Source organism: Heteronotia binoei, chromosome 14 (assembly GCF_032191835.1).
Source record: "Heteronotia binoei isolate CCM8104 ecotype False Entrance Well chromosome 14, APGP_CSIRO_Hbin_v1, whole genome shotgun sequence".
NCBI classification, from domain to species: domain Eukaryota; kingdom Metazoa; phylum Chordata; class Lepidosauria; order Squamata; family Gekkonidae; genus Heteronotia; species Heteronotia binoei.
The window spans coordinates 20,210,853-20,237,630 of record NC_083236.1 but is presented as its reverse complement, the minus strand read 5'-3'; the positions used below and the strand labels follow the sequence as shown (position 1 = coordinate 20,237,630).

General features: G+C 43.8%; 1 protein-coding gene across 2 annotated transcripts in view; it reads left to right on the top strand.

Moving 5' to 3' along the window:
- The window catches only part of PHF21B (PHD finger protein 21B), a 238,701-nt gene that overhangs the window by 178,274 nt on the left and 33,649 nt on the right, over positions 1-26,778 (top strand). For both annotated transcript variants that reach the window (XM_060254364.1, XM_060254363.1), the window contains 3 exons: positions 12,676-13,029; positions 15,933-16,055; positions 20,407-20,458. In XM_060254364.1, coding sequence (XP_060110347.1) covers positions 12,676-13,029; positions 15,933-16,055; positions 20,407-20,458 — 529 coding nt within the window. The remainder of the gene's footprint in view (positions 1-12,675; positions 13,030-15,932; positions 16,056-20,406; positions 20,459-26,778) is intronic.

Below are 26,778 nucleotides of genomic sequence, written 5' to 3'. Positions count from 1 at the left end.
CATTGAGCACAGGGAAGCTGGCAAGAAGAAGCCTTTGCAATCAGAAATCTCTCTTTGGCTGAATCCGGACCAGCAGTTTAAGCCGGCCCTGGGCGGACCAAAAAAGTGTGTCCAAATACGCACTCCTGCCTGCTGTCCCACTCCTGCACTCACCACATCCGTAGGCCTCCCAGTTGTGCCTCAAAAAGCTAACACTTTGGAAGTGGTAGCTTTTTGAGGTGCGACTGGGAGGGCTACGGGAGCGGGAGAGCAGGCAGGAGTACACTTTTTCCTGTGAGTTCAAGTGGCTCACTATGTAATAAAAAGCACATTCTAATAAATAAAACATCAGCAATTTACAACCAAGTCCTCTAAGTATAACAATCTTTCATAATTATAAATTGTTCCGTAGCCCCTATATAACCCCTTTCTTTCCTTCTGTACCCCGTCTATGTTATTATTTTGGTTTTTAAAAAATAAAAAAACCATAGAAATAGGAATGGAATTGAGATTTGACATAAAGTTGGAGCCTATGGGAACTATCCCAGGTAGGTCTACCTAGAAGTAAATGTCAAATTAATTCATGGGGCTCACTCCTTAAAAGGTGACCTTAGGACTGTCATATGCATTTCTTTCTCACTGTATCATCCTCTGGGGGTGTTGCCAAGATGGCGAGTGAGCCAAGACCATACGAGCGATCAAAGAGGCACAGCAGCACATAGTCTAGAATAATGTTCCTCCTCATGGTGCCCGTGGGTGCCATGATGCCTGTCGATACTTCCCCTTGTGCCTGCTGAGCTTAGCAGAAAGTGGGAGGGGACATTGTAAGGCAGGGCTTCTAACTGGCTGCTAGGGTTGCCAAAAATTATCTGGGGACTTTGGGGGGTGGAGCCAGGAGACTTTGGGGGTGGAGCCAAGAGACATTGGGGCAGAGCCAGGAGCAAGGGTGTGACAAGCATCATTGAACTCCAAGGGAGTTCTGGCCGTCTCATTTAAAGGGACAGCACACCTTTTTAAATGTCTTCCTTCCATAGGAAATAATGAAGGATAGGGGCACCCTCTTTTGGGGCTCATAGAATTGGACCACCTGGTCCAATTGTTTTGACACTTAGCAGGTATTTTGCGGAGAGGCACTAGATGCCATACTGACAATTTGGTGCCTCTGCCTCAAAAAACAGCCCTCCCAGAGCCCCCAATACCTCCAGATCAATTCCCCATTATACCCTATGAGAATCGATCCCCACATAGGGAATAATGAAGTGCCCAGCAGACATTTCCCTTCCTCCACCCCGTTTCTGGCGACTCTAAAGTGAGGGATTGGCCTCTCTACTCATGAGTTGTTGCCAGCTTCTTCAAAGTAACACAGACAACCATCCCAAGAGGAAGTCTTTCAATCGGAGACTGAAGCCTCTGGAGGTGGAAAGTCACTTGGTGGCTGTGGGGGCGGGTCTTTCCCCCAACGGCCAGCTGACTGGGAGTCGGAAGGAGCCTGGGAAAGCAGAAGAACCCCCACTGGGACCTGGGGATTGGCAAGTCTACTGGCTACTCTCATTCAAATGAAAGGGCAGCCACAGCCATTACAGGATCAGGAGGACTGGGAGGACCTGTACTTTAATCACCCGTACTTTAGTGCTCTGTCCCCGCATGAGGGTGTGGGGTCCCCCCCCTTTTGGTATGTTACTCCAGAGGGGTCTGAACTGTTAGTCACAAACCAAAAACATTTGTTCTTCCAATTGAGTTTGAGTGCTAAGTGCCCTTTCTGTGTATTACCCACCACCCAAAGAACGTGCTATGTACTCCTTAAGTGTGCATTCTGAATGTCAGAACTCCATGCCACATACCCAAGTTAAGTTGTACTAGAAAGGCTGTTATGGGGTGGGGTGGGGGAGAATGCGCCTGGCAGCTGTTATTTGCTGTGGCTGTAGTCAGTATCCTGAGCTATGCCAGGGGTTGTTGGTGGGCCTATGGCTGGAGAGGTGGCCTTGCCCACTGCAAAAGTCCCTAAGGACTGTACCACTTTAGTCCACTTTGCAGTCCTAAGCATACTTATAAAAGAATAGCAATGAGTTATCTAATTGTGCTCAATATGCCTCTAAGAATACATGCTTGGGATTGCACTGGTGGTCACTATGGAGGAATTAAATTTCATTTCATATACAACACAGATTTTCAGTTGGTTCCAGAAATGCAATCTAACACATCATAAACACACACACTCCAAAATCCAGGCAGTCCTAGTGCTAATAAAACAGTGTTATTTCCTGTTGAACATCGAGACAGGCAGGGCTGAGCTTTTGAATACTTAAGAAGAAGAAGATGATATTGGATTTATATCCCGCCCTCCACTCCGAAGAGTTTCAGAGCGGCTCACAATCTCCTTTACCTTCCTCCCCCACAACAGACACCCTGTGAGGTGGGTGGGGCTGGAGAGGGCTCTCACAGCAGCTGCCCTTTCAAGGACAACCTCTGCCAGAGCTATGGCTGACCCAAGGCCATTTCAGCAGGTGCAAGTGGAGGAGTGGGGAATCAAACCCGGTTCTCCCAGATAAGAGTCCGCACACTTAACCACTACACCGAACTGGCTTAAAGCTTCCGTGTCACTACAGCAAACTCAGCATCAGCACACAGTGTTTGAAATCCTCATGTACATCTGCCCGAGAGAGAGGTTTGACATACTTAGGAAATCATGTTTTTGTATTTTGCAGAAAATCAACACTAATTGTGTTATGCTCACCAGCTGCAACTTGCAGAAATACTTGTCACACTGCCAGTTCTTCCTTTCTGCCCTCCTACAGTATGTGCAGGAACCACCTAATTTGTGTTACCTGCAGGCTTTGTTTATACAGTCCAGGAGCTAGGGGTGGCTCTTATCTTTGTGTTAGGCCTGTCTCTTTTACTTGTGAAAGCCTGTCATGTGCCATGTATTCTGATATAATTCCAGAGGGGTAGCCATGTTGTAGCAAAAATAAACAGGACTCTGGTGGCACCTTAGAGATGAACCAGTGCCTATTCTTGTGTAACATTTCATGGACCTCCACAAACCAGCAGAGTGGGTGACAGTGTGGCAAATGTCAGTGCTGGTAAGCATAAACTGAAGCACATTGGGATTAAAAAATCCCAGCTTCATAGGCTAATGGGGCCTGTAGTTGCTGAGACTGAGAGAGGAAAAAGATCTTGGGGTCATAGTGGATAGCTCAATGAAAGTGTCAATCCAGTGTGTTGTTGCAGTGAAAAAGGCAAACTCTATGTTAGGGATTATTAGGAAAGGGATTGAGAATAAAATGGTCAATATTGCAAAGCCGCTGTATAGATCTATAGTGCAGCCTCATTTGGAATACTGTGTACAGTTCTGGTTGCTGTATCTCAAAAAGGACATTTCAGAGCTGGAAAAAGTAGTGAGGAGAGCAACCAAGATGATTGGGGTGTGTGTGTGTTATCGTCCATATGAGGAAAAGCTGAAGTATTTGGGACTTTTCAGTATAGAAAAGAGATTACTAAAGGGGGGAACATGATAGAGGTTTATAATTTTTTTCATGGAATGGAGAAAGCTGACAAAGAGAGCTTTTTTTCCCTTGTCCCAAAATACTAGAACTTGAGGGCATCCAATGAAAACGATGAGCAGTACAAGTTCAGGACAGACAAAAAGAAATATTTCTTTACACAAAGAATGTCTAAACTGTGAATTTTGCGGCCAGAGGACATAGTGGTGGCCACAGGAATAAACAGCTTTAAAAGGGGATTAGCTAGATTAATGGAGGATCTGCTCACGACCTGAGTTCGATCCCAGTGGAAGCTGGTTCAGGTAACCGGCTCGAGGTTGACTCAGCCTTCCCTCCTTCCGAGGTCGGTAAAATGAGTCCCCAGCTTGCTGGGGGGAAAGTCTAGATGACTGGGGAAGGCAATGGCAAACCACCCCGTTGAAAGTCGGCTGTAAAAACATTGTGAAAGCAACGTCACCCCAGAGTCGAAAATGACTGGTGCTTGCACAGGGGACTACCTTTACCTTTTTAAGCCTAGTATTGGCTACTAGCCCTGGTGACTCAGGGGAACCTCCACATTCAGAGGCATTAAACCTCTAAATCCCAGAGCCAGGAGGCAACTTCAGGGGAAGACCTCAGCCTCTATGCCCTGTTGTGGGCCCTTCAGAGGAACTGGCTGGCTACAGTGTGAGACAGGAGGATGGCCTGGATGGACTATTAGCCCACTTTGTCAGCAGTGACGGTGCCGCTTGAGTAATGATAGTAATAACAGACTCCCTCTTCCCCCCCACCCCTCAATTGATGACAAAGGCTGTGTTTGCCTTCTCTTTTGTTAATTAGCTCTCCTGAGCTGTTCACAAACAACTCTCCATTCAGCTCTGCATAGTGGCCTTTCGTGCGATCATTCACATTACTGTCAGTCAGCCAGCTGCAGTGTAAAAAGCGAGCTGAGAGCCCTGGATTCTAGCAGGATTGCTTCACTCTCAGTGTCAATATTTAAGCAAATCAGGGTCTTGGATGAATTCATAGGTCCCTTGCCTGAGAGGCAGTCGGTCCCTCAATATTGGTGCCACAACCTTTTAAAGGTACAGGTGAAGGGATATGATCAGGTGCAGTTCAACTGGCCACAAGGCTTGGGAATCTGAAAGTTGCCCCAGCCAGATCAAGACTGAAATTCAGTAGCATTTAGAGAACAAAAAGTTTTCCAGGGTATGAGCTTTCCAGAATCAAAGCTCCTTTTGTCAGATTCAGGAGCCCTAATGTTTGTCCAGGAGTCCTAATACTGGAAAGAGGTCATTGGCTGGTAAACACCATGACCCTAAGTGAACTCGAGAGGGGCCTAAAACATTCGGCTCACAGAACTCTCTCTGGTAGTTGTCTGAGCCTTTGAGAAAGGTGGAATAAAATGCATAAAAATAAAAATGCATACATTGCTAAGATCTGCTCCCAACTAAATTCTATTGTCCTAAGAGTTGTCAGCCTCCAGGTGGGATACAAAAACCAGGAGAGAGCTGCACAGAAGAATGCAACACTCTCAAGAACATAATTCTACATAACGAATTAAACTATACCAACATCAGTAACAAATCATAAGTAATTTCATTAAGTTTATCAATTCAATACATATCAGAAAAGTCTGACAGTTTCCTATATAGAAATACAATTACAAAAAAGTCCATTTTCTTCAAGCCAGAATGCAAAACGATGAGGGAAAAAACTTCTGATGCCAAAATAATAGATGACAAAGTCTTTCAGTGTGGCTGTTTCTTTGCAGAGTAGTCCTAAAGTCAAGCACTCATACAATTTTAGTGTCCCATCCAGGGAAGGCTTGGGATACTTAAAGCCCTGTCTAACAAAGTGTCAACTCCTTGCTTGTTTCACTTGGTACTTTATCAAAGTCGGGACCTAAAAAAGAAAAGTCTATTCATACAGCAAATGCTTCTCAGCAGTTCATTCAGGACAGATGGAATTCATTAATTGTGGTTATATGGAGTGCTTTCTTGGTAGTGTTGCCAACCTCCAGGTGGTAGCTGGAGATCTCATGGAATTCCAGCTGATCTCCAGGCAACATAGATAATTTCCCCGGGAAAAAATGACCACTTTGAAAAGTGGACTGTATGGCATTACACCCCACTGAAGTCCCTCCCCTAAACCCAAACCTTGCTGTCCTCAGGCTTCACCCCCAAAATCTCCAGGTATTTCCCAGTCTGGAACTGGGAACCCTTCTTGTCCTCTACAACTGATAAAAAGCCTCATCCTTCAAGTGTCTAAGGAAGCAATCTAAGTCATGGGCAAAGAGGAAAATGGTGGAAGGCCAGGTGGGCCAAATACATGAAGAAACATTGAAGGCAGGGCTTTTTTTGAGCAGGAACTCAGTTCCGGCTGGCTTGGCATCAGAGGGTGTGGTCTAATATGCAAATGAGTTCCTGCTGGGCCTTTCTATTTAAAAAAACCCCTGGTTGAAGGTAATAACAAAGGGAGCTTTGACTCTCGAAAGTTTGCACCTTGAAAACCTAGTGTGCTTCCAGATTCAAATTTTGCTCACCTACTGAGACATCTAGAAAGTAGCAGGGTAAGTTTCTTACATGCGAACAAGAAACCCACTGTGGGAATAAAATGTTGATGGTACACCTCTTTTTGTCACGGCGGCTCCACTTTCTTAGACTATTCTGTCCTGTAAAGTGCAGCAGACCAGTCCTTCTGCCTGATGCATGGTGCTGTTGGTGGGATATGAATGTTAGGTCTCCTTGTGTGTCAGGAACTTCTGCGGCACCCTCTGAGGATTGCCAGGAACATCAGCGTCTATGCTGTGCTCTCACCTCAAGGGGATTCCTCATCTAATGCACATTCACACTGTTTACAACTGAAGCTTTTCTTCTTATTTTTAAAAATAAAAACCCCTAATCCTTTAATTGACTGTTTCAATACCATTACTTACTGTTTTGCCACAGAATGCAGAGAAAAGGGATTAAAACAGTATGTGGGAGAGCCATTTCTTGCTTTCTGTTCCGTAGGGGGTTTCTCTTGCTCAGTCCTGGAGGTAGGCAACTGTTTAATTGTTTCTGTAACTTGTGTTAGGGGTGCAGTTTGAGAGGACATATTTATTAAGTAAGTATGACAACAGGCTGGAGGACCAGAGCATACAAGATATATGTAATTCTATGTAGTTACCACAAGGGGGGACAAAAAAGCAGCCTAAGTATTCATATGGTGAGAACTGTCGGTGTGGTATGCAGCAAATAGTACCACTGGTGCGTGCTGCATAACAGAGTGTTACGCATTACAAATTCTAGAACAAAAGCAGCCTCAAATCCCGCTTAACGGCGCTCCCTGTGTTTTGCCATAACTACATCCTATGAAGGATCGATTGCTTTGGTGAGATGCACGCTGTCCTTCATGAAGGCGAGGAAGCCTGTGGCTGAGCCAAAAGTGTTGACCTCTGAGAGTTCAGGTGGATTGTTTTGCATATCCTTGATCTGGCGCTTTGGAATTGTAGTCCCCTCTTGCCTTTGCTCTGCACTTATTGAGGTTTCTGTCTTCAAGTATGATGATATTGTTTTCTTCATTATAGAGTGTCATCTTTTACAAGAGTTTTCAAGGAAAAAAAAAGAGGGCTTTTCTTCAACCCCTGGAGAATTTATAATCTAATTTTTGCTAAGGAGACAGGAAAAAAGAGACCAGAATAATCAGAAATGAATATGAGGCTATGCAATTGTGTTTATTTAGACTAGGTTGCAGTTGTAGTTACAATTAGGGCAAAGGTGTCACAGAAACTATGAGTGTTGAGGAGAGGGATGATGAAGGAAAAGAGGCAGACTCACAGAACAACCAAGAGGGAGGGTGTGGGCTGGGGAGTTCAGGGGCTTTATAAAAGGAAGAATAATGTTAGAGAGCTGGAGTAAGGATGCCAGCCTCCAGGTGGGACCTGGGGATCCCCTGGAATTACAGCTCAGCTCCAGACTACAGAGATCAGTTCCCCTGGAGAAAATGGATGCTTTGGAGGGTGGACTCTATGGCCTTGTACATCACTGAGGTCCCTCTCCTCCCCAGGCTCCACCCCCAAATCTCCAGGAGTTTCTCAACATGGCTCTGGCACCCTTTAGGGTTGCCAAGTCCAATTAAAGAAAAATCTGGGGAATTTGGGGGTGGAGCCAGGAGACTTTGGGGGTGGAGCCAGGAGACATTGGGGGTGGAGCCAGGAACAAGGATGTGACAAGCATAATTGAACAAGGGAGTTCTGCCCATCACATTTAAAGGGACAGCACGCCTTTTTAAATGCCTTTCTTCCATAGGAAATAATTAAGGATAGGGGCACCATCTTTTGGGGCTCATAGAATTGGACCCCCTAGTCCAATCTTTTTGAAACTTGGGGGGTATTTTGGGGAGAGGCACTAGCTGCTACACTAAAAATATGGTGCCTCTACCTCAAAAAATAGCCCCCCCCCAGAGCCCCCAATACCCGTGGATCAATTCCCTATTATTCTCTATGGGAATCGTTCTCCATAGGGAATAATAGAGTGCCTAGTAGACATTACCTCCCCCCCCACATGCTTTCTAAAGGGGGGGTGGGCCTCCATACCAGGGAATTCCCCCCTCCCTGCCCCCTCCCTCTCTCTCACACACACACACAAACACTTACCGTACTTGGTCTTCTCCCAGCAGAATTTGCTGGCTGTGAAAACGAAAGTAAGGCTGCACAGGAAAAGAAAGGGAGGGGCCGTTCCTGTTTCCTGTGCAGCCTTAAAGGGCCGTTCCTGTTTTCTGTGCAGCCTTAAAAACGGATTCCAAGCTGTAAAACATGATGCCTGCAGGTATGTTCTCTCTCCCCCGCCCCCAGACTTTTTAAGAGCGGGGGAGGAGGCTGAAAATTCAGGAGTCCCCAGCCAGGGCGGGAGGTCTTACCCCCTATCTCCTGCTGCTATCCAGGGGGCACCTGGAACCCTAAGTTGCAGAGCATTGAGAGCAGGGAAGTAATTCCAGTTAAGGTCAGCGAGTTAGGATGACACTAACTTCTAGAGAGAGCTTGAAAGAGAAGGGCAACTAAATGTTAGTAGAAAGAAACTTCTAATCACAGAATGTGGATCCCATCACCTGTTTATCATCTAAAAACTGTCACGGAAAATGGCAAGCAGGGCTTTTGGAACCTGTACTCCCCACCACCGCCACCAATGGGCCACAGTGAAAAAAAGCTTTCACAAGCCCTGTGCAGGCTGTGTGTTGTTCAAGGCTGGCATATATCTTTATTTGCTTGTTTTTATCAGGTTTCAAGAGAGGAATCTGCTTTTGCTTGCTGAAATGCAGACCACTGTTTTTGATAGCAGATTACTGGACGATGACAGGGGCTGAGAACTTTATTCCAAAAGAAGGAGTGCTTAAAGTGACCAGTGGAATATGGCAGCACGCAGGGCTTTTGGAGTAGAAAAAAGCCCAGCAGGAACTCATTTGCATATTAGGCTACACCCCTGACATTGCCATTGTTTCACACAGGGCTTTTTGTAGGAAAAAAAGCTGCAGGAACTCATTTGCATATTAGGCAACACCCCCGATGCCAAACCAGCCGGAACTGCGTTCCTGCTTTAAAAAGCCCTAGCAGAAAAGCACAGAAGTGATCAATGCAACAAATCAAATTATTTGCAAGTAACATTGAGGAAATGCTTAATACCTGCTTAACTCTGGTGAGAGAAGAGCATTAATTACACCAGTGGAAGATAACAGCACCCTAGAGCCTTTCCTTTTATTGTCTTGTGTGCACAATGCAAGCTTCTCCATTTTTACATATATTTTCTACACTGCAGTAATGAGTCCGTTTTTGTTTGTTACTCCATAGAATGAACGGCATGTAGAATGAATCGCACTGTGTTAAATATTTCCTAAAGTTATTTGGATAAATTATTAGGGACTGTGGTCTACATTGCTATGCGTAGCTTGTTACTTGTGATCCTTCTGTGTAATTTTTGCATCATTTAAAGGTCATCTTAATACTTATGCTTTGCTTCAGTTCTGTTATTAGACTTCTGGCTGGTTCTGCAACCCTAATTCCTATTGCATTGTTCTTTGAATGTCCCATCCTGTCAATTGTATTGACTCACTGAGCTGTGTAATCTGCCTTGAGTCCAAGTGAGAAAGGAGGACTATAAATAGCATAAATAAATATTGTTTTAACTCCAGCCAAATCTTCTTTGGAAACTTCAATTGGCCTTAAAGCAGCATTCCAAGAGACACTAGGAAATGTAAATTTGTATGAGGCTTACACTGATTCCCTATGTGGTTATTGTTATGGACCTAATTCCCTCCTGCTCTCCTCTGCTCCTGCTTCTAATTCCCTTCTGCCTTCATTGTCGAAGCACCTGAGCTAAATCACCTAGGGGACAAGATTCATTAGACAAAACATCTTCCAGTTTGCTGAGGATCTTAACATCACTATTTACCATCTGTAAATGTATGATTGCCAATCTCCAGCTGGGGGCAGAGGATATCCCGGTTTAGAGGCCCTCCCCCTGCTTCAGGGTCATCAGAAAGCGGGGGTGGGGGAGTGAAATGTCTGCTGGGCACTCCATTATTCCCTATGAAGATTGATTCCTTTAGGGGATAATGAAGAATTGATCTGCAGGTATCTGGAACTCTAGGGGGGCCCCTGTTTTTTTGAGGTAGAGACACCAAATTTGCAGCATAGCATCCAGTGCCTCTCCCCCAAACTACCATCCACGTTTCAAAAGGATTGGACCAGGGGGTCCAATTCTATGAGCCCCCAAAGAAGGTGCCCCTATCCTTCATTATTTGCAATGGAGGTAAGACATTTACTAGCCCTGTGGCACAGAGTGGTAAAGCTGCAGTACTGCAGTCAGAGCCCTCTGCTCACGACCTGAGTTCGATCCCAGCAAAAGCTGGTTCAGGTAGCCGGCTCAAGGATGACTCAGCCTTCCATCCTTCTGAGGTCGGTAAAATGAGTACCCAGCTTGCTGGGGGGAAAGTGTAGATGACTGGGGAAGGCAATGGCAAACCACCCTGTAAAAAGTATGCCGTGAAAACGTTGTGAAAGCAACTTCACCCCAGAGTCGAAAACAAGTGGTGCTTGCACAGTGGACTACCTTTACCTTTATGACATTTAAAAGGTGTGTGATTGCCAAAACTCCCTTTGGATTTCAATTGTGCTTGTCACAACCTTGTTCCCTGCTCCACCCCAGTGTCTCCTGGCTCCACCCCCAAAGAACCCAAATATTTCTTGAACTGGACTTGGCAACCCTATGTAAATGCAAAGTAGCAGGCATGCAAATTGCCTGCACCATTAGGCCAAAGGCTGAGGCCTTTTATTTTGTTTTGTTTTCTACATCCTTGCTTTATAAAGTGGTAAAAAAATGTTCATTGTGTGGTCCAGGAATCCTTAAGCATGTGGCACCATGTCCACTTCACTAGCACTGTAAACATAGGTGGAATAACTTTGCGTAAGACTGCAATGTAAATTTGCAAGCAGCAACCATTAGTAGCCCTTAGAAATTTCCCTTAAGAAAGCCTCTGTTCTCTCACTAGAATAAAATTTCTGCAGTTCACTTATTCCTATTTAAAACCATAATGCTTCTGCATTTGTTGTTTTGAGAGCCGGCTTTCAATAACCCCTCTATGGATATAATACCAGGACAAAATAATGGGACATAACCATTGTAGACAGTGCTGTTACGACCGACTTCACTAGCCTATTTATTGCTAGGACAGGAAACAGCATACCTTTCACGTTTCCCTATGTTGCACGTACAGTCTGGGTTGAGAAACGCCTTTCACCCTTGAAATTACATCAATATTTTAAAAATTGAGACTACACTCTTTCTACAAATGGGTGCCCAGCTCTGAATCTGTAGCTGGCAAAAAGGAAAGGTGCTGGATGGATGAGTCATCAATCCCCAAGCTCAGAGCACTTCAGTGCTTACAGTTGCCAATGCCTCTGACCAGATTAAGACAAAATGCTTCCCATTTAACATCTCTGCTAGAATCTCACATCTAAAAGGACAGAAAAGGCTAGATAATATAATTCTTACTCAGCCTGCCATTTGTACAGGCTATGTGTACTGTTTTTATTTATCAAACTTAGCCAGTCTCGGTGCGGAGGGCGGGATATAAACCGAATAAATAAATAATAAATAAATAAATAAATATTAAAGCAAAGCCTGCTTATTCAAAGACAGATCCCCCCTTGAGTAAGTTTTAGCATGCTGCTTGATCAGCTGGCCACAGACTCCTCCTTCTCAAGGAAGAACTTTATCAGCTGAAAAAAATTCCTTGAGGTGGTCCACTTGACTAGACCAGCAGCGCTTATAGTGTCGGACAAGGAGTAAGGAAACTGGAAATCCTTGCAGTCAGGAAACTCCCTGGGTGATCTTGTGCCAGTTTCTCTCTCTCTCTCTCTCAGCCTCACTTACCTCACAGGAGTTGTGATGATGATAAGATGGTGGAGGACATGTGTGCAACCCAGAGTCTTTGGAGGAAAGGGTGGTGGTGGAAATGATCCATTAGCAGGGGTGGAATTCTAGCAGGAGCTCCTTTGCATATTAGGCCACACACCCCTGATATAGCCAATCCTCCAAGAGCTTACAAGGCTTTTTTTTTGTAAGCTCTTGGAGGATTGGTTACATCAGGGGTGTGTGGCCAAATATGCAAAGGAGCTCCTGCTAGAATTCCACCCCTGTCCACTAGTAAAGTTGGCTGAATTCAACAGATGACTTTAAATAGTTAATTGGAGTGCCTAATTCTACACATGTAATAGAATGAAATCTTTGCCAATAACTGACCTATAGTCAAAGATTTCTGTCACCTGAGGAGGTTGGGATAAGTATATTAAACCTGTGTGAACCAGCAAAAACATACCTGTAGTTCATAAGAAAGTTATTTAACATGTTTTTGAAATTGTAAGTTTGTTTGTCTGTCAGCAATTTGCATACGCTGATCATAATGTTGGATAGCAGGAACAGGCTTACTTCTTGCTGAGCAACTGGGTAGAATATTGCCCGATGGTCCCCTTCTTCCAAGTATTTTCATGGGTGATAGAGATAGGAGCTGACTTAAAATGCAGAAAATTCTAGGAAAATGAGTCTAGAAAGGTCCCTCAGGTGGCCATGAGAGTATACCCACCTATGTATTCCTCCCCAGTAGCTGTGGCCATGTATGTGTCCACTGGGTTTGTTGCTGTTCTTTCCAATTTATGTCTAACGGCATATCTTTTCTGCAGGTTAGGCCAAAGACCCTGATTCCAGACAGCCTCCCTGTTTCTCCATGCAGAGACCAACTTTCGAAACAACCTCCTACATTCCAAAAGGCAACTGTTGTCAGCATCAAAAACCCAACTCCTGCCCTCCCGACTGCCAATAACACTGTTAGCCATGTACAGACATTCAATAGCCAGTTGCAAAGTGTTGCTGAACCTACAGCTATTTCATCACCCCTGAGCAGCACCGGGGTGGCCTATGCCATCATATCTACGTCCCCCAACAGCGTAACTCCCATCAGCACTAGCAGTGCAACTGTCTCCGTGGTTAAAGACAGCATCAAAGTGCAACCGCTCCTCATCAGTGCCGACAGCAAGGTAAGGCCGGCTGTGCAGTTGAATGACAGTTTGTATCTCAAGACTTAGTGACTGTGTTGAGGGGGTAGGTAATGTGCCCTCAGCTGCATTTCAGAAAAGGTCTATGGAATTAGGTATCCTGTCTGTTTTTCATCTTTTCAGTAAGAAAGGGAGCATATCTGTTAAGGAAACACATAGAAATTATTAGCCTGGGACCAAATTAGAAGTCTGGAACCAAAACGCTAGTGGCTAATCAAAACTTCCCCAGAAATAATAGTAACGCAACTCTAGAAACAATGAAACAATATGTTATATTGAATAATTACCAGAAATACTAGAAAATTACAAAAAGTTACAAGAAATAAAGTAATTACAGTATGGTAAACATAATACTCCAAACATATATAATAGAATCTGGCTGACAAGCAAAAACATATACTTGTCAATGAGCCAGAAAGGATATGTGTGTAAACTAGTGAATCACTTTCACAGACCTCTCAACAGGACCTGATTGTTATTATCACCTTGTTCCAGTAGCTATACCTTTTTCAAGAATAGAGTTAATCACAATATTATTATAACAATTTGAAGACCACAATGGGTATCAAGCCAGGGGCGTTCCAAACACTTCACAAACAATGCATGACATAATAGTAGAAACTATCAAAGGCCTAGCTTGACTGTGAAAGTGATTCACTCGTTTACATACATATCCTTTCTGACTCATTGACCAGTCTACGTTTTTGCTTGTCAGCTGGATTCTATTAGATGTTTGGAGTGTTATATTTAAAATACTGTAATTAATCCATTTCTTGTAATTTTTTGTAGTTTTTTGTAATTTTCTAGTATTTCTGGTAATTATTCAATATAACATTGTTTCATTGTTCCTAGAGTTGCATGATGATGATGATTTCTAGGGAAGTTTTTTTTAGTCACTCTCCTTTTGTCTTCCCAGCCCTGGTTTTTGCTATGGAACTAAAACACTGGCTGGTTATTTGAAATTAATATGTTAGAATGACCTGCTTGTATAACAGAAACATGGTTGGAAGGAAATGATGTGGTGTGTCTGTCCCAGCTAACAGCCTTTGATTATGCAGTCCTCCATCAACCATGCACAGTTAGCCAAGGAGGAAGCATGAGTGAGTCCTTCAGCTTCCACGAACTTCCAGTACAAACTATCTCTGGCGTCGACTGCGTGCTCCTTGCATTAGGGACAAAGGATCGATTAGGCATTCTGCTTGTTTACTGCCTGCTAGTTCTCCATTGACCCTTTTCTCTATACTGGCAGAGATTCTCTTGGATGTAGTGCTGGAGACACCTAGACTGATCATTGTGGGGGACTTCAGCATTCGTGCTGAGGATACCTCATTTGGGCTGGCCCAGGATATTATAGCTTCTTTTTCTGGCTTGGGTGTCTCTCAAATCCTGTGTCCCACTCTGTTGATTGTACTGACTTAGCCGTTCACTCAAGGTGAATTAGAGCCCCAGAGTGAACGGTGGACTATAAATAATGTAAATAAATAATTACAGCCTTGTGCCTGCCCCCCTCCCCCAGCTGCATGGGGGCCCAATTTGCATGGCTGTAATGATAGAAGAACTCAACTGTCAGAGTTTGGATCTGGCTACCCTGTCCTTTAGCTATGATTTTTCTTGGCACACCACTCCTGTCTTTTCCCCTTCTTTACTTAGCATGCAGCCCTTATTTTTCACAGCCCTTATTTTTAAGCGTTGTTTAATTTCCTCCAGGCTTTTTCTTGACTCATCTCTGTGGTCTTCCTTATATCTCCTTCTGTGCCTTATTCTACCCCCTTTTTCCAGTTATGGAAAATCAGACATTTTAGCACTCAAGGTACCTAACAATGGCATTGCTCGCTGCTTCTCTGCGTGGGTGTTTCCTTTAGCCACCATAGCTAGGACCCATTGAAGAAACTCTCCCAAACTGGTGTACACTGAAAACAATAGCAATAAAATAGATAAAACCAACAGGCTGCAGCATAAAATAAATACAACAAAACAAAACAGGTACAAAAGCTTAAATGCTGATGGAATAAATGTGTATTCACTGCTCTTCAAAAGGAGCCAGTAGAACAGATCCAAACACTGCTAATTTATTTTTTTGCAGCAACCTTGTGGTAACTCTTAGATGCATAAAGTCATAGAGCAGTGTAATTGGACTCTCTGAAAATGAGGCCAGTTTAGGCCACCTTGGGGATGCTCAAACACCTGCTAGTTCAACTCACATTCTGATCACTAGTGCTGGTGAAGCAGCCAAATAATTGATGGGCTGTTACTGTTTCCAACCTCTTCATATGGAGATGTGGTGACCAGAACCATATATGGACACAAGATTACTTGCAGCTATCAGAAGCCAACTCCCTGCGGATGAGGGACCAGAAGCCCAGCTGATTTCCCTTTTCTTCTCCTCACCCCAAACTGTCAGCTTGGGCTGCAGTGAAAAGGAGAGAAAAACAAACTCTTTCTATCCTTTTTGCGATGCAAACATCAAAAGCCTTTTTTCTGGCCCTGCTCACTTGTACAGGAAAGAGGAGCTCCCTTTGGCAACTGCGCTATGCAGCTATTATGCTGAGGGGGCAGGATGGATAAGAACCTGATTACCTCATCAGCTGTGAGTTGGATTCAGCAGAGGTTCCAGGTGCTTTATGCAATCCAGAGAGGTATCCCTAATCAGCCATAAGTGCCAAACAAGGTAAGTTTGTCTGCTGAACAGGTTTGCTGAGAAACTCGCAGCATCCATACTCCTGTTTACTGTCTCTGTGGAGAGTTTGGCGCGAGGGCATCCTGATCGTAACAAATTAATTGTGTGGTGGTGTTTTTGTGCTGCTTTGCTGCCCTTGATTTGAAGATCTGCTTTGAGCTTCATTTTTGGATGCCTCTTTTCTTTCCTCCCTCCCTTTTTTCTGCAGGTCATCATCATTCAACCTCAAGTTCAAGCCCAGGCAGAAATTAAAGTGGAGACAAAGAAGCCTCCTGAAGAGTCAGCTCAGGGACTGCCTGCTACCAAAAAGAAAAAGGAAGAGAATCCAGAGGTTGACAGAATACTCTTTCTTTCTTCCTAAAAGCACTACGTGCTTGATTGTAGATAGAGATAAACCAAAAGGCTGTCTTTGGAGCATGTATTAAGAACATAAGAAGAGCCCTGCTGGATCAGACCATCTTGTCCAGCATCCTTTCTCACACAGTAGCCAACTAGTGCCTCTGAATATGGAGGCTGTCCTTAGTCACCATGGCTAGTAGCCACTGACAGACTTATCCTCCATGAATCTATTCAGGGGTGGAATTCTAGCAGGAGCTCCTTCGCATATTAGGCCATGCACCCCTAATGTAGCCAGTCCTCCAAGAGCTTACAGAAAAGAGTCTTGTAAGCTCTTGGAGGATTGGCTACATCAGGGGTATGTGGCCTAATATGCAAAGGAGCTTCTGCTAGAATTCCACCCCTGAATCTATCTAATCTCCTTTTAAAGCTGTTTACTCCTGTGGCCATCACAGCATTCACTGGCAGGAGCGCCACATTTTAATCACTCTCCATGTAAAGGAGTACTTCCTGTTGTCCATCCTGAACCTATTGCCCATCATTTTCATTGGATGCCCTCAAGTTCTAGTATTTTGGAAAAAGGAGAAAAGTTCTCTTTGTCAACTCTCGCCACCCCGTGCATAATTTTATAATCTCTATCATGTCCCCCTTTAGTCATAACTTTTCTAAACTGAAAAGTCCAATATCCTCCAGCCTTTCCACAGAGGGAAGGTGCTCCAGTCCTCTAATCATCTTGGTTGCCCTCCACTGCACTTTTTTCCAGCTCTGAGATACGGTGCCCAGAATCATACACGGTATTCTAAATGAGGCTGCACCATAAACCTATACAGAGACATTACAATGTTAACCATTTTATTCCCAATCCCTTTCCTAATAGTCCCTGACATAGGCTGCTGTCACATGAGCAGTTTGCACTGATATAGTTGCATTACCTTTGGGGATTTAGAGACCATGATCTGCCTTCGGGGAGGGATGGTGGCTCAGTGGTAGAGCATCTGCTTGGGAAGCAGAAGGTCCCAGGTTCAATCCCCGGCATCTCCAAAAAAGGGTCCAGGCAAATAGGTGTGAAAAACCTGAGCTTGAGACCCTGGAGAGCCGCTGCCAGTCTGAGAAGATAATACTGACTTTGATGGACCAAGTGTCTGATTCAGTATAAAGGCAGCTTCATATGTTCATATGTTCTGTGCCCCAGCCATCAGCACCCCACTTTGGCTTGCTTTGGAAGCAGAGTAATCAGGCACCAGGGAAGGTCCAGTTTTTATGGATGCCAGCACCTCCACTCTGAATTTCTGGCTGTCTGAACTCCCCTTTTGCAAAATCAAGCCATTTGGGAAGTTTGAACCTTCCCTTCCATTTCTACCTTGCTCAGGTCTTGCAGACTGAGAGCCGTGGCTTTCTTGATTGAGTCAATCCATCTTGAGTCTTCCTCTTTTCCTCCTGTCTTCAACTTTTCCTAGCATTATTGTCTTTTCCAGTGACTCTTGTCTTCTTATAATGTCACCAAAGTACAATAGCCTAAGTTCAGACATTTTAACTTCTAGGGAGTGTTCAGGATTGATTTGATCTAGAACCCACTTATTTGCCTTTTTGGCTTTACAAGTGAAGGTAATTGGTATAATGATCTTTTGACTGAAGCTACAGAATGATTATGTGTCCAGTGCATATTTGTGTGAATCAAATTTGGCTTGGAAATTGGACTGCAGTATACTCTGGTTTAGCTGTTAATGCTGCTTGAGTTTCTCTTCAAGAAATCATTTCAACCTGAATTTTAGTGCGAAGAAATTTCACTGCAGGAGTACTCCAGAATTTATACAGCTAATAAACCTGTACCATGATACAATTCCTGGAGCAATAAGCTTTAATAACTATTCTTAAACAATATGCCTATGAATCTTCTTGGAAATGCTTGTTTTTTAAAAATGTAAATGCACCCATTAAAGCCGGATCTAATATTATAGGATACTAAAGAATATTTTAGAGTGGGAGTTGATGGAATCTCACATGCATCATTACTCAAGTTGAATAAGATTTATTATCGTTTCTGGGACAGTGCCTAGGCAGAATAGACTTGCACTCATTCTGTGCCTTTGTCAGCAAAAAATGCAAGACACGTTCATCAAACCGAAGATCACGCATTTGTTATCCAAAACCAGCAACTCACCTTGAGCTTGTTTCCCCTGGAACATAATTACCACCATAACGGTATTGCTTATTATCTTGGATCATTCTTTAGCCCATGGTGCACTCAGTGTGGATCATAAACTACACCTTCCTCCTCTTCATTTTCCCCGCTCTTCCTCATCACCTTCATATAGAATCTTTGGAGTGTCCAAAGCTACTTCATTTATACTATCACAGTAATCATTACAACAGCCATAGAAGGTGCTATACCACAGAAGGTAGGTCACTACTGGCAGGGCTTTTTTGTAGCAGGAACTCCTTTGCATATTAGGCCGCACACCCCTGATGTTGCCGATCCTCCTGGAGCTTACAGTAAGCCCTGTAAGAAGAGCCCTGTAAGCTCTTGGAGGATTGACTACCTCAAGGGTGTGTGACCTAATATGCAAAGGAGTTCCTGCTACAAAAAAAGCCCTGACTACTGGTAGTCCAGGGAGCCCCATGGCGCAGAGTGGTAAAGCTGCAGTACTTCAGTCTGAGCTCTCTACTCATGACCTGAGTGCGATCCCAGCGGAAGCTGGGTTCAGGTAGCTGGCTCAAGGTTGACTTCAGCCTTCCATCCTTCTGGTAAAATGAGTACCCAGCTTGCTGGGTGGGGGGGGGGGACTGTAGATGACTAGGGAAAGCAATGACAAACCACCCCATTAAAAAGTCTTCCGTGAAAACGTGATGCAATGTCACCCCAAAGTCGGAAACAACTGGTGCTTTCACAGGGGACTACCTTTGCCTTTTTTACTGGTAGTCCCAATGCTGGAAGAAGCTGAGATATAATGGCTTACTTAAGACCATCTGTAGTGCTGTCCTGTGCACTAGGGTCCATCTTGTTGACAAATCATGCTCTTCACCACTGTGCTACATGGGCCTTACTTAGCATTGTTATTTGAAATGTGTGTATAGAAGCCAAATAGCACAGCTCAGTCTGATCTCATTAGAGTTTGGAAGCAGGGTTGGCTGTGGTTAGTCCTTTCATGGCAGTGCCCCCATTTCTGCTATGCAGAGGAAGGCAATGGCACCCCACTTCTGCTCACTGGAAACCCTTGAAAACCCTGTGCTCCTGGGGTCGCCAAGAGTCAGTTGCAATTTCAGGACGTCAAATTATTATTAGATGACATATAAAAGTAAACAGACACATATTCCTGATTTGCACATGAAGAGTTAGGTACCAACAGAAATCTGGCATCCTATTTATTAGAGTGGAATTGGTGCCCTGACCAGGGGCGGGGGCCATTCAGTGAGCCTCTCACTGTGGCGATTTGGAGTGGGGGCCTGGGGCTGGCTGCTCTCTTTTTGTACTATAGAAACCAATAAATTCGAAAGCTGTTTTATTGAGTACTGAGGCTTTGGGTTAATTTATTTTGTTCTTTGAGTAAGCTTTAGTTGATTAACATGCATTTATACAATTAGTGTAATTAGAACTAACTGTGTAATTAGTGTAAATGCATGTAACGACAACTAGAACATATAATTATGACATGAAATGGTTTTACAAAAAAAACAAAACAACCCTCCTTGTTGAACTATGCAAAGAGAGATGTACTGATGATTTCTTCAGACATTTAGACACCTAACAGGAAATGTAGGGAAACGCATGAAGTCACCTGTGTGTGTGTGTGTGCTCACATGCCTGAGTGTGTTTTTAAAAGAGGCAAAGTAGAAATACTTATTATCTGTATTTTGATAACAAAATGTAGATATTGTGTCAGTTGGAAGAGACTGTGATGAAAATACTGGGAAGTGTCCAATCAAAATAGGATCAATTTCTGAAAATTAAACCATGTGCACAAATAAGATTTATAGTTACATAAATTTCCTCATTTATTTAATTTGTATTTTCAAAAGAACAAAACAAAACAGCAGCAGCAGCAAGGCATCTTTTCCCCAGAAATGTCCTAGAAGGCGCAAAGGGCCTTTGGAAACAAAATCCACTTACATTGCATATAACTCTGCTATTTTTGACCAACTTAAAAGCACATCCTCTGAATGTAGATGTTTATTGTATCTCTCATCAAATTATGCTGAAACCAGCTGTTCAGATAGTGAGGAATTTCTGACAGATTCTTATTCTGATAGAAGAGTTTGTGAAGTACTCTGGCAAAGCTGGAGTTCTTAAAGTAATAATCGAAGAATACAGAATTAATACAAGCTTTTTATTATTATTTCTTCCCTAGAAAATTGCCTTCATGGTAGCATTAGGCCTGGTTACAACAGAATACCTGGAAGGTAAGAATGCTTCTATTGCTATTAAACTGTCTTCTCTTTCTGGAGAAGTCAGCTACACTTACGGTGAAGGTAGTTTGTAGCACAGTCCTAAGGAGAACTACAGCCTTCTAAGTCCAGTGAACTCTCCTGAGGATGGATTGAACTGATATTGATGAGGAAAGACAGTTCCTGTTTTGTGTTAATGCTGCATTTTCTCCCAGTTTTTGCATAATCTCAGGTTTGAAAATCTTAACTTCTGTTCTAAAACAACTGCAATCAAAATCACTGATGTTTCTGTAGTTCTCTCTCTCTCTCTCTCTCTTTACAGAATCTGTTTCTCATCTTTTAAATGAAAAGCATCACTTTATTTTTCTAGCATATGAGCAACATGACAGAACATAGAATTCTCAGAAAGGAGCCAGACCACCAGATACTGTGTGGGCTTTTCCTGTTTTCACTTTGCTCATTGATTTGGGTTGCTTTGTTTTCTCAGAAAAGCTCTAAATTTTATATCTGTGTTTAAATGAAATCAGTACCTTCCTTGATGACTGAGAATGTAAAAGCAGCTTGAAGACAGGCACCCACACTCTTAATCCCTTACGGGCAGCGGACTGGAACGGAAATCGCAAGGAGACTTACATAAGTGAGAAAATGCTAGGACAGTCACACTACTTGCTTATGTTGAGTTTGATTGTTTTAAGTTTGGAGAAATGAGGGCAAAAACTTTATCACTGTATGTGGAGGATCTGGAGAACAATATGGAGCCAACTTCTTTGAGTTAAGAGCCCCGTGGCGCAGAGTGTAAAAGCTGCAGTACTGCAGTCCTAAGCTCTGAGTTACCCTGTAAAAAATAAATTGGTGAAATAACAGTGAAAAATAAATTCAGCAGACTCAGTTAAGGGTGAAATTACACATTTTAAGGACAATACAAGTGTTTTTTTTTTCCTTTAGTCAAATGCTGGAGAGTATTGGCAGGCAGGACAGGGAAATATCTCTCCTGCAAATATCTTCCTCTGTAATTTCTAATGTATGTGTGTGTGTGTTTTTCCTCACCCAGCTGATCGCTGAGACTGGAAGTAAGCCCAGCTGAGAGGGAAATAGTGGGGAGAGGCATTTGCAGGAGAGAACTGGTGTCTGTGACGGAGATTAAGTACCTGTCTCTCACACTGATTTTCCTGTACAGTCACCCCTTCCACAGTTGCTTTGTCATTATTTCTACAAATACACATTTGGAAACGGTTGCCAAGGTACTATGTTGTTCTACCCTCTGGTCTAGACGGAGGTCTCATTGACTGGAGACATTTGAAACATGTAGTTGGAATCACCATTGAAATAAGCAGGACTTCACAGTTCAGTTCCAAACTGTGCCCAACGTGACAGCTTTCAGAAGGAGAGATGGAAACATAACATAATATAACATAATATGAACAAACCAGAAAGAATTTATTGTAATTCAGGTGCCCTGAGTTCGATCCCAGCGGAAGCTGGTTCAGGTAGCCAGCTCCAGGTTGACTCAGCCTTCCATCCTTCCAAGGTCGGTGAAATGAGTACCCAGCTTGCTGGGGGGAAAGTGTAGATGACTGGGGAAGGCAATGGCAAACCACCCCGTAAAAAGTCTGCCGTGAAAACGTTGTGAAAGCAATGTCACCCCAGAGTCGGAAACGACTGGTGCTTGTACAGGGGACTACCTTTACCTTTTTTTTTTTTTTGAGAATTCTAGAATTTCTTCCTTTGAATAAATGATCACAGCATTTGGACTAACCAACATTTTATAAAATGACATGTTTGTACTCCTTTAAAAGAGGAAAATAACAGGCCTGTGGTGCAGAGTGGTAAAGCTGCAGTACTGCAGTCGAAGCTCTCCGCTCACAACCTGAGTTCGATCCCGGCAGAAGCTGGGTTCAGGTAGCTGGCTCAAGGTTGACTCAGCCTTCCATCCTTCCGAGGTTGGTAAAATGAGTACCCAGCTTGCTGGGGGGAAAGCGTAGATGACTGGGGAAGGCAATGGCAAACCACCCTGTAAAAAGTCTGCCGTGAAAACATCATGATGCAACGTCACCCCAGAGTTGGAAACGACTGGTGCTTGCATAGGTGACTACCTTTACCTTTAAAAGCGGAATTTGCAAAAACTATGACACTTCAAAATGTGGTCATGTTTCCAAGTGGCAGCTGCTTGTTTTGCAGTGAAAATAAACAAGAAGGCTCCAACAACATTTTATTTCAGCATAAACGGCTGTGGGCTAGAGCCAACTATTTGAGAAACTCTGAGTCCATCTTCACTATGCGGTTCTTGGATGAAGGAGGATTTTGTTTTCATACAGCAGGCTCAAAGGACCAAGAAGTCCAGAAAGGACAGAGTAAAATGTAATTACACAGAATTCAGGTCTAATCAAGAAAAATACAGAGATCATTCAATATAATGTAGTGGCCGGAGCAATGATATTCAGTGGCTCATGAATCTTTTACATTTCCTCCCCCTTAATATGGTGCCCACCAAATGTTCCATTAAACTGGCAAAGGCCATTTTTATCATCATCATTCATTATCATTATTAAAATTTCTTAATTGCCCAATCCCTACCACTGCAGGGCTCTGGATGATGTACAACACTAGATAAAAACATAGAAAACCATAAAAATAAAATACATAGCACTAGTACAACAAGTTTAAAAGAATCCAGATGGTGAGATACACATTACTTTCCATTCTGGACTGCCCGGCCACTTTGTGGATGGGTGAGGAGGAAGAAAAAAACAAATCTGGAGAGCAAGGAGAGGATGCCAGCTAGAACAGAAACGATTACTGTCCTCAACCAAAAGCCTAGCAGAACATCTCTGCCTTAAAGGCCCTGCAGAATAAGATCCTGCAGGGCCCTGATGGTATTCAGCAGAGAGTCCCACACAGTCAGGGCCAGGACCAAAAAGGCCCTGGCCTTGGTCAAGAACAGACAGGTATCTTTGGGGCTGGGGACCACATCACAAATTGCTATCCTAGGAGTGTAACGTTCCCCAGGGACATACCAGAGGAGACAGACCCACAGATATGTCTAGTAGGGCTTGTGGTGGGTGGGAAGGGAGTTCGTAGTGTGAAATAGTTGCCACCTAGGGTTTCCAGGCCGGGGTTGGAAAATGCCTGGAGACTTTGGGGATGGATCCAAGAGAGGTAGGGTTTGGGAAGGGGAGGAGCCTCAGCATGGTACAAAGCCATAAAGTCCACCCTTCAAAGAAGCCATTTTCTCCTGGGGAGCTGATCTCTGCCAGCTGGAGATTAGTTGTAAAAGCAGGAGATCAGGCCCCACCTGGAGCCTGGCAACCCTACAACAGTTGCCACCAGAGGCCCTGGAGGGAAAGCTGTGAGCCTCCCTGAGCTGTGGCAGGGATGGATATCTCCCACAACCCCAAACCCTTTCCCACAGCCTCCCCACGCTCATCCCGGGAGGCTGTCCTGAAGAGAGCAGGCTGAGCACAGAGAAGAGAGAGTAAAACCACTACTGCCATGCCAGCCAGCCAGCCAGGGGGAAAAACACATTGGCTGCAGTGGTGATGGTAGTGACTTTACTCCTCTTTCTCCACAGACCTCTTGCTTTCCTTCAGACACTTTGGCAATCTCACTCTTTCACCTGAGCTGCTGTGCCTCATGCTGAGAAGAGAATGAGAAGGCAAAGAGGGAAGTTCTCCCCCTCACCAGACATGCAAGGGCTGCTGAAGGTTCTTATGCTGGCGGGGAGAGATTAATATTGTGCTTTAATGGATGGAGGTGGAGATCTGTATTTCTTTTCAGCTTTCAAAGTAAGGTTTCAGCCCTAAATGCCTAGAATTCCAGCTTTTATGTTCCTTGCCTTTCTTCTCCCTCTTTTCCCCTACTAGCAAACTGCAGAGCATTTGCAACAGCCTTAAATGCAAAACTGAGACACCGAGCAGCAATTGCACAGCTTGGGTGTTATTGTAACTATTCACTCTGACATTTGCTGACCAGACCCTAAATAAGCTTAGCATGTAACAGAACTTATTCATTTATAAAGGGAGAAGAAGAAAATAAATGTACATGGTAGCTTGCTATCTTGCAGTCCTCCGAGTCTGCCACTCTGTTTCCAGCAATGGCAACAAGATCAGAAAAAGATCAGCAATGGCAACAAGATCAGAGAAAGGGCCTTCTCTGTTATGGCCCCTACATGGTGGAATCAGCTGCCGGAGGAGGTGAGGGCCCTGCGGGACCTTGTTCAGTTCCGCAGGGCCTGTAAGACGACCCTCTTCCGGCTAGCTTACACCTAGCTTGAGAACTCAATGTAGCTTGCCAGATTTCTTCTTATATATACTTGGAATATTTATTAATTTTTAAGGTTTTATCTGTTTTAAATGTTTAATTGTCTACATGTTTAAATATTGTTTAATTTTTATGTCGGATCTATTGTTGGAAGCCGCCCTGAGCCACTTGTGGGAAGGGCGGGATATAAATTCTAAATAAATAAATAAATAAATAAATAAATAAATAAATAAATAAATAAATAAATAAAGATCAGCCTGAGCTCATGGGGCACCCACTTCCAGAGCAGCCTCATTGCTTAAATAATAACACGTCACAGGATGTCCTTAGTGACAGGAGTTGTAGCACTCAAAAGTGTACATTGCTAGGCTCTCTGCATAATTCCAGAGGTATAGGGGCATAAAGAAGAAGAAGAAGACTGCAGATTTATACCCTACCCTTCTCTCTGAAATGAGCCCCATGGTGCAGAGTGGTAAAGCTGCAGTACTGCAGTCTGAGCTCCCTGCTCACAACCTGAGTTCGATGCCGGCGGAAGCTGGTTTCAGGTAGCTGGCTCAGGTTGACTCAGCCTTCCATCCTTTTGAGGTCATAAAAAGGAGTACCCAGCTTGCTGGAGGGAAAGTGTAGATGACTGGGGAAGGCCATGGCAAACCACCCCGTAAAAAGTCTGCCATGAAAACGTTGTGAAAGCAACGTTACCCCAGAGTCGAAAATGACTGGTGCTTTCACAGGGGACCTTTCCTTTACCTTTTTCTCTCTGAATCAGAGACTCAGAGCGGCTTACAATCTCTTATATCTTCTCCCCCCACATCAGACACCCTGTGAGGTGGACGAGGCTGAGAGGGCTGTCACAGCAGCTGCCCTTTCAAGGACAACCTCTGCCAGAGCTATGGTTGACTCAAGGCCATGCTAGCAGGTGCAAGTGGAGGAGTGGGGAATCAAACCCGGTTCTCCCAGATAAAAGTCCACTGCACCAAAGATGACTCGGCGCTAACACCATGAACTGGGTTGAAAAATGGCATAGAAATGCTTTAAATAAAACAAATAAACAAACAAACAAATGGCTGTACATGATGGTGATGATAATCCCTTGATGGTGCTCACACAGAACCTCGATCAGTTCCGCAGGGCCTGCAAGACTGTCCTCTTTAAACAAGCATACATCGACTGCTGTTGTTGATTAAGGATCCGCCAATATGGTCCTTCCAAGGACCTATGTCAATACTAATCACATCGGCAGAAATTAGCGTCAGAATGCCACCATTGCTGCCAGATGGAATTAAATTATGAAGTTTTAAAGATATTAACGGGTTTTTATGATGTTATATTTGAGTTTTATTGTTAAATTTAAAGTTTTATATTTACTACTGTATATGTATAAGATGTTGTTAGCCGCCCTGAGCCTGCTTAGGCAGGGAGGGCGGGATATAAATACAATTTTACCTTACCTTACCTTACCTTACAGGGTTGCCAGATTCCCTCTGGCCACCAGTGGGGGGCGGAAAGGTAGAGTTGCCAGATCCAGGTTGGATGGAGTCTGGGGAGGACAGGGACCTCAGTGGAGCAGTGCCATGGAGCCCACCCACCAAAGCATCCATTTCCTCCAGGGGAACTGATCTCTATAATCTGGAGATGAGCTGTAATTCCAAGAGATCCCCAGGCCCCACCTGGAGGCTGGCAGCCCTATGCTCGGGTGGCCTCTAAACACGGAAACTTAATTTACTTATCTAACCATTGATGACAATCTATGCTCAGTGAATTTCTCTGTCCCTTCAAAGAGCCTTGCAAACCTTTGGTCATCACTGCCCCCTTGTACAATTTTTTTTTAAAAACACCCAAACAACAAAAAGGCCCATTGTTTTAAATATTGAGCACAGAATTTCAGGAATGTTTTGAGCTGATGCAGCTCCTTAGCTGATGGAGGTGTAGAACAGGCTGTCCTGGTTGCATCTGTTAGGTGGGGAGAGGATCAGGTTTTTAATGTTCTCTCAGGTTAAAAAAAAACCCCAAATGTAGTATATAAGAGAAAATGGTTCTAGCCAACAGCTTACAACAGAGGAGAAATGCAAAAAAATTAC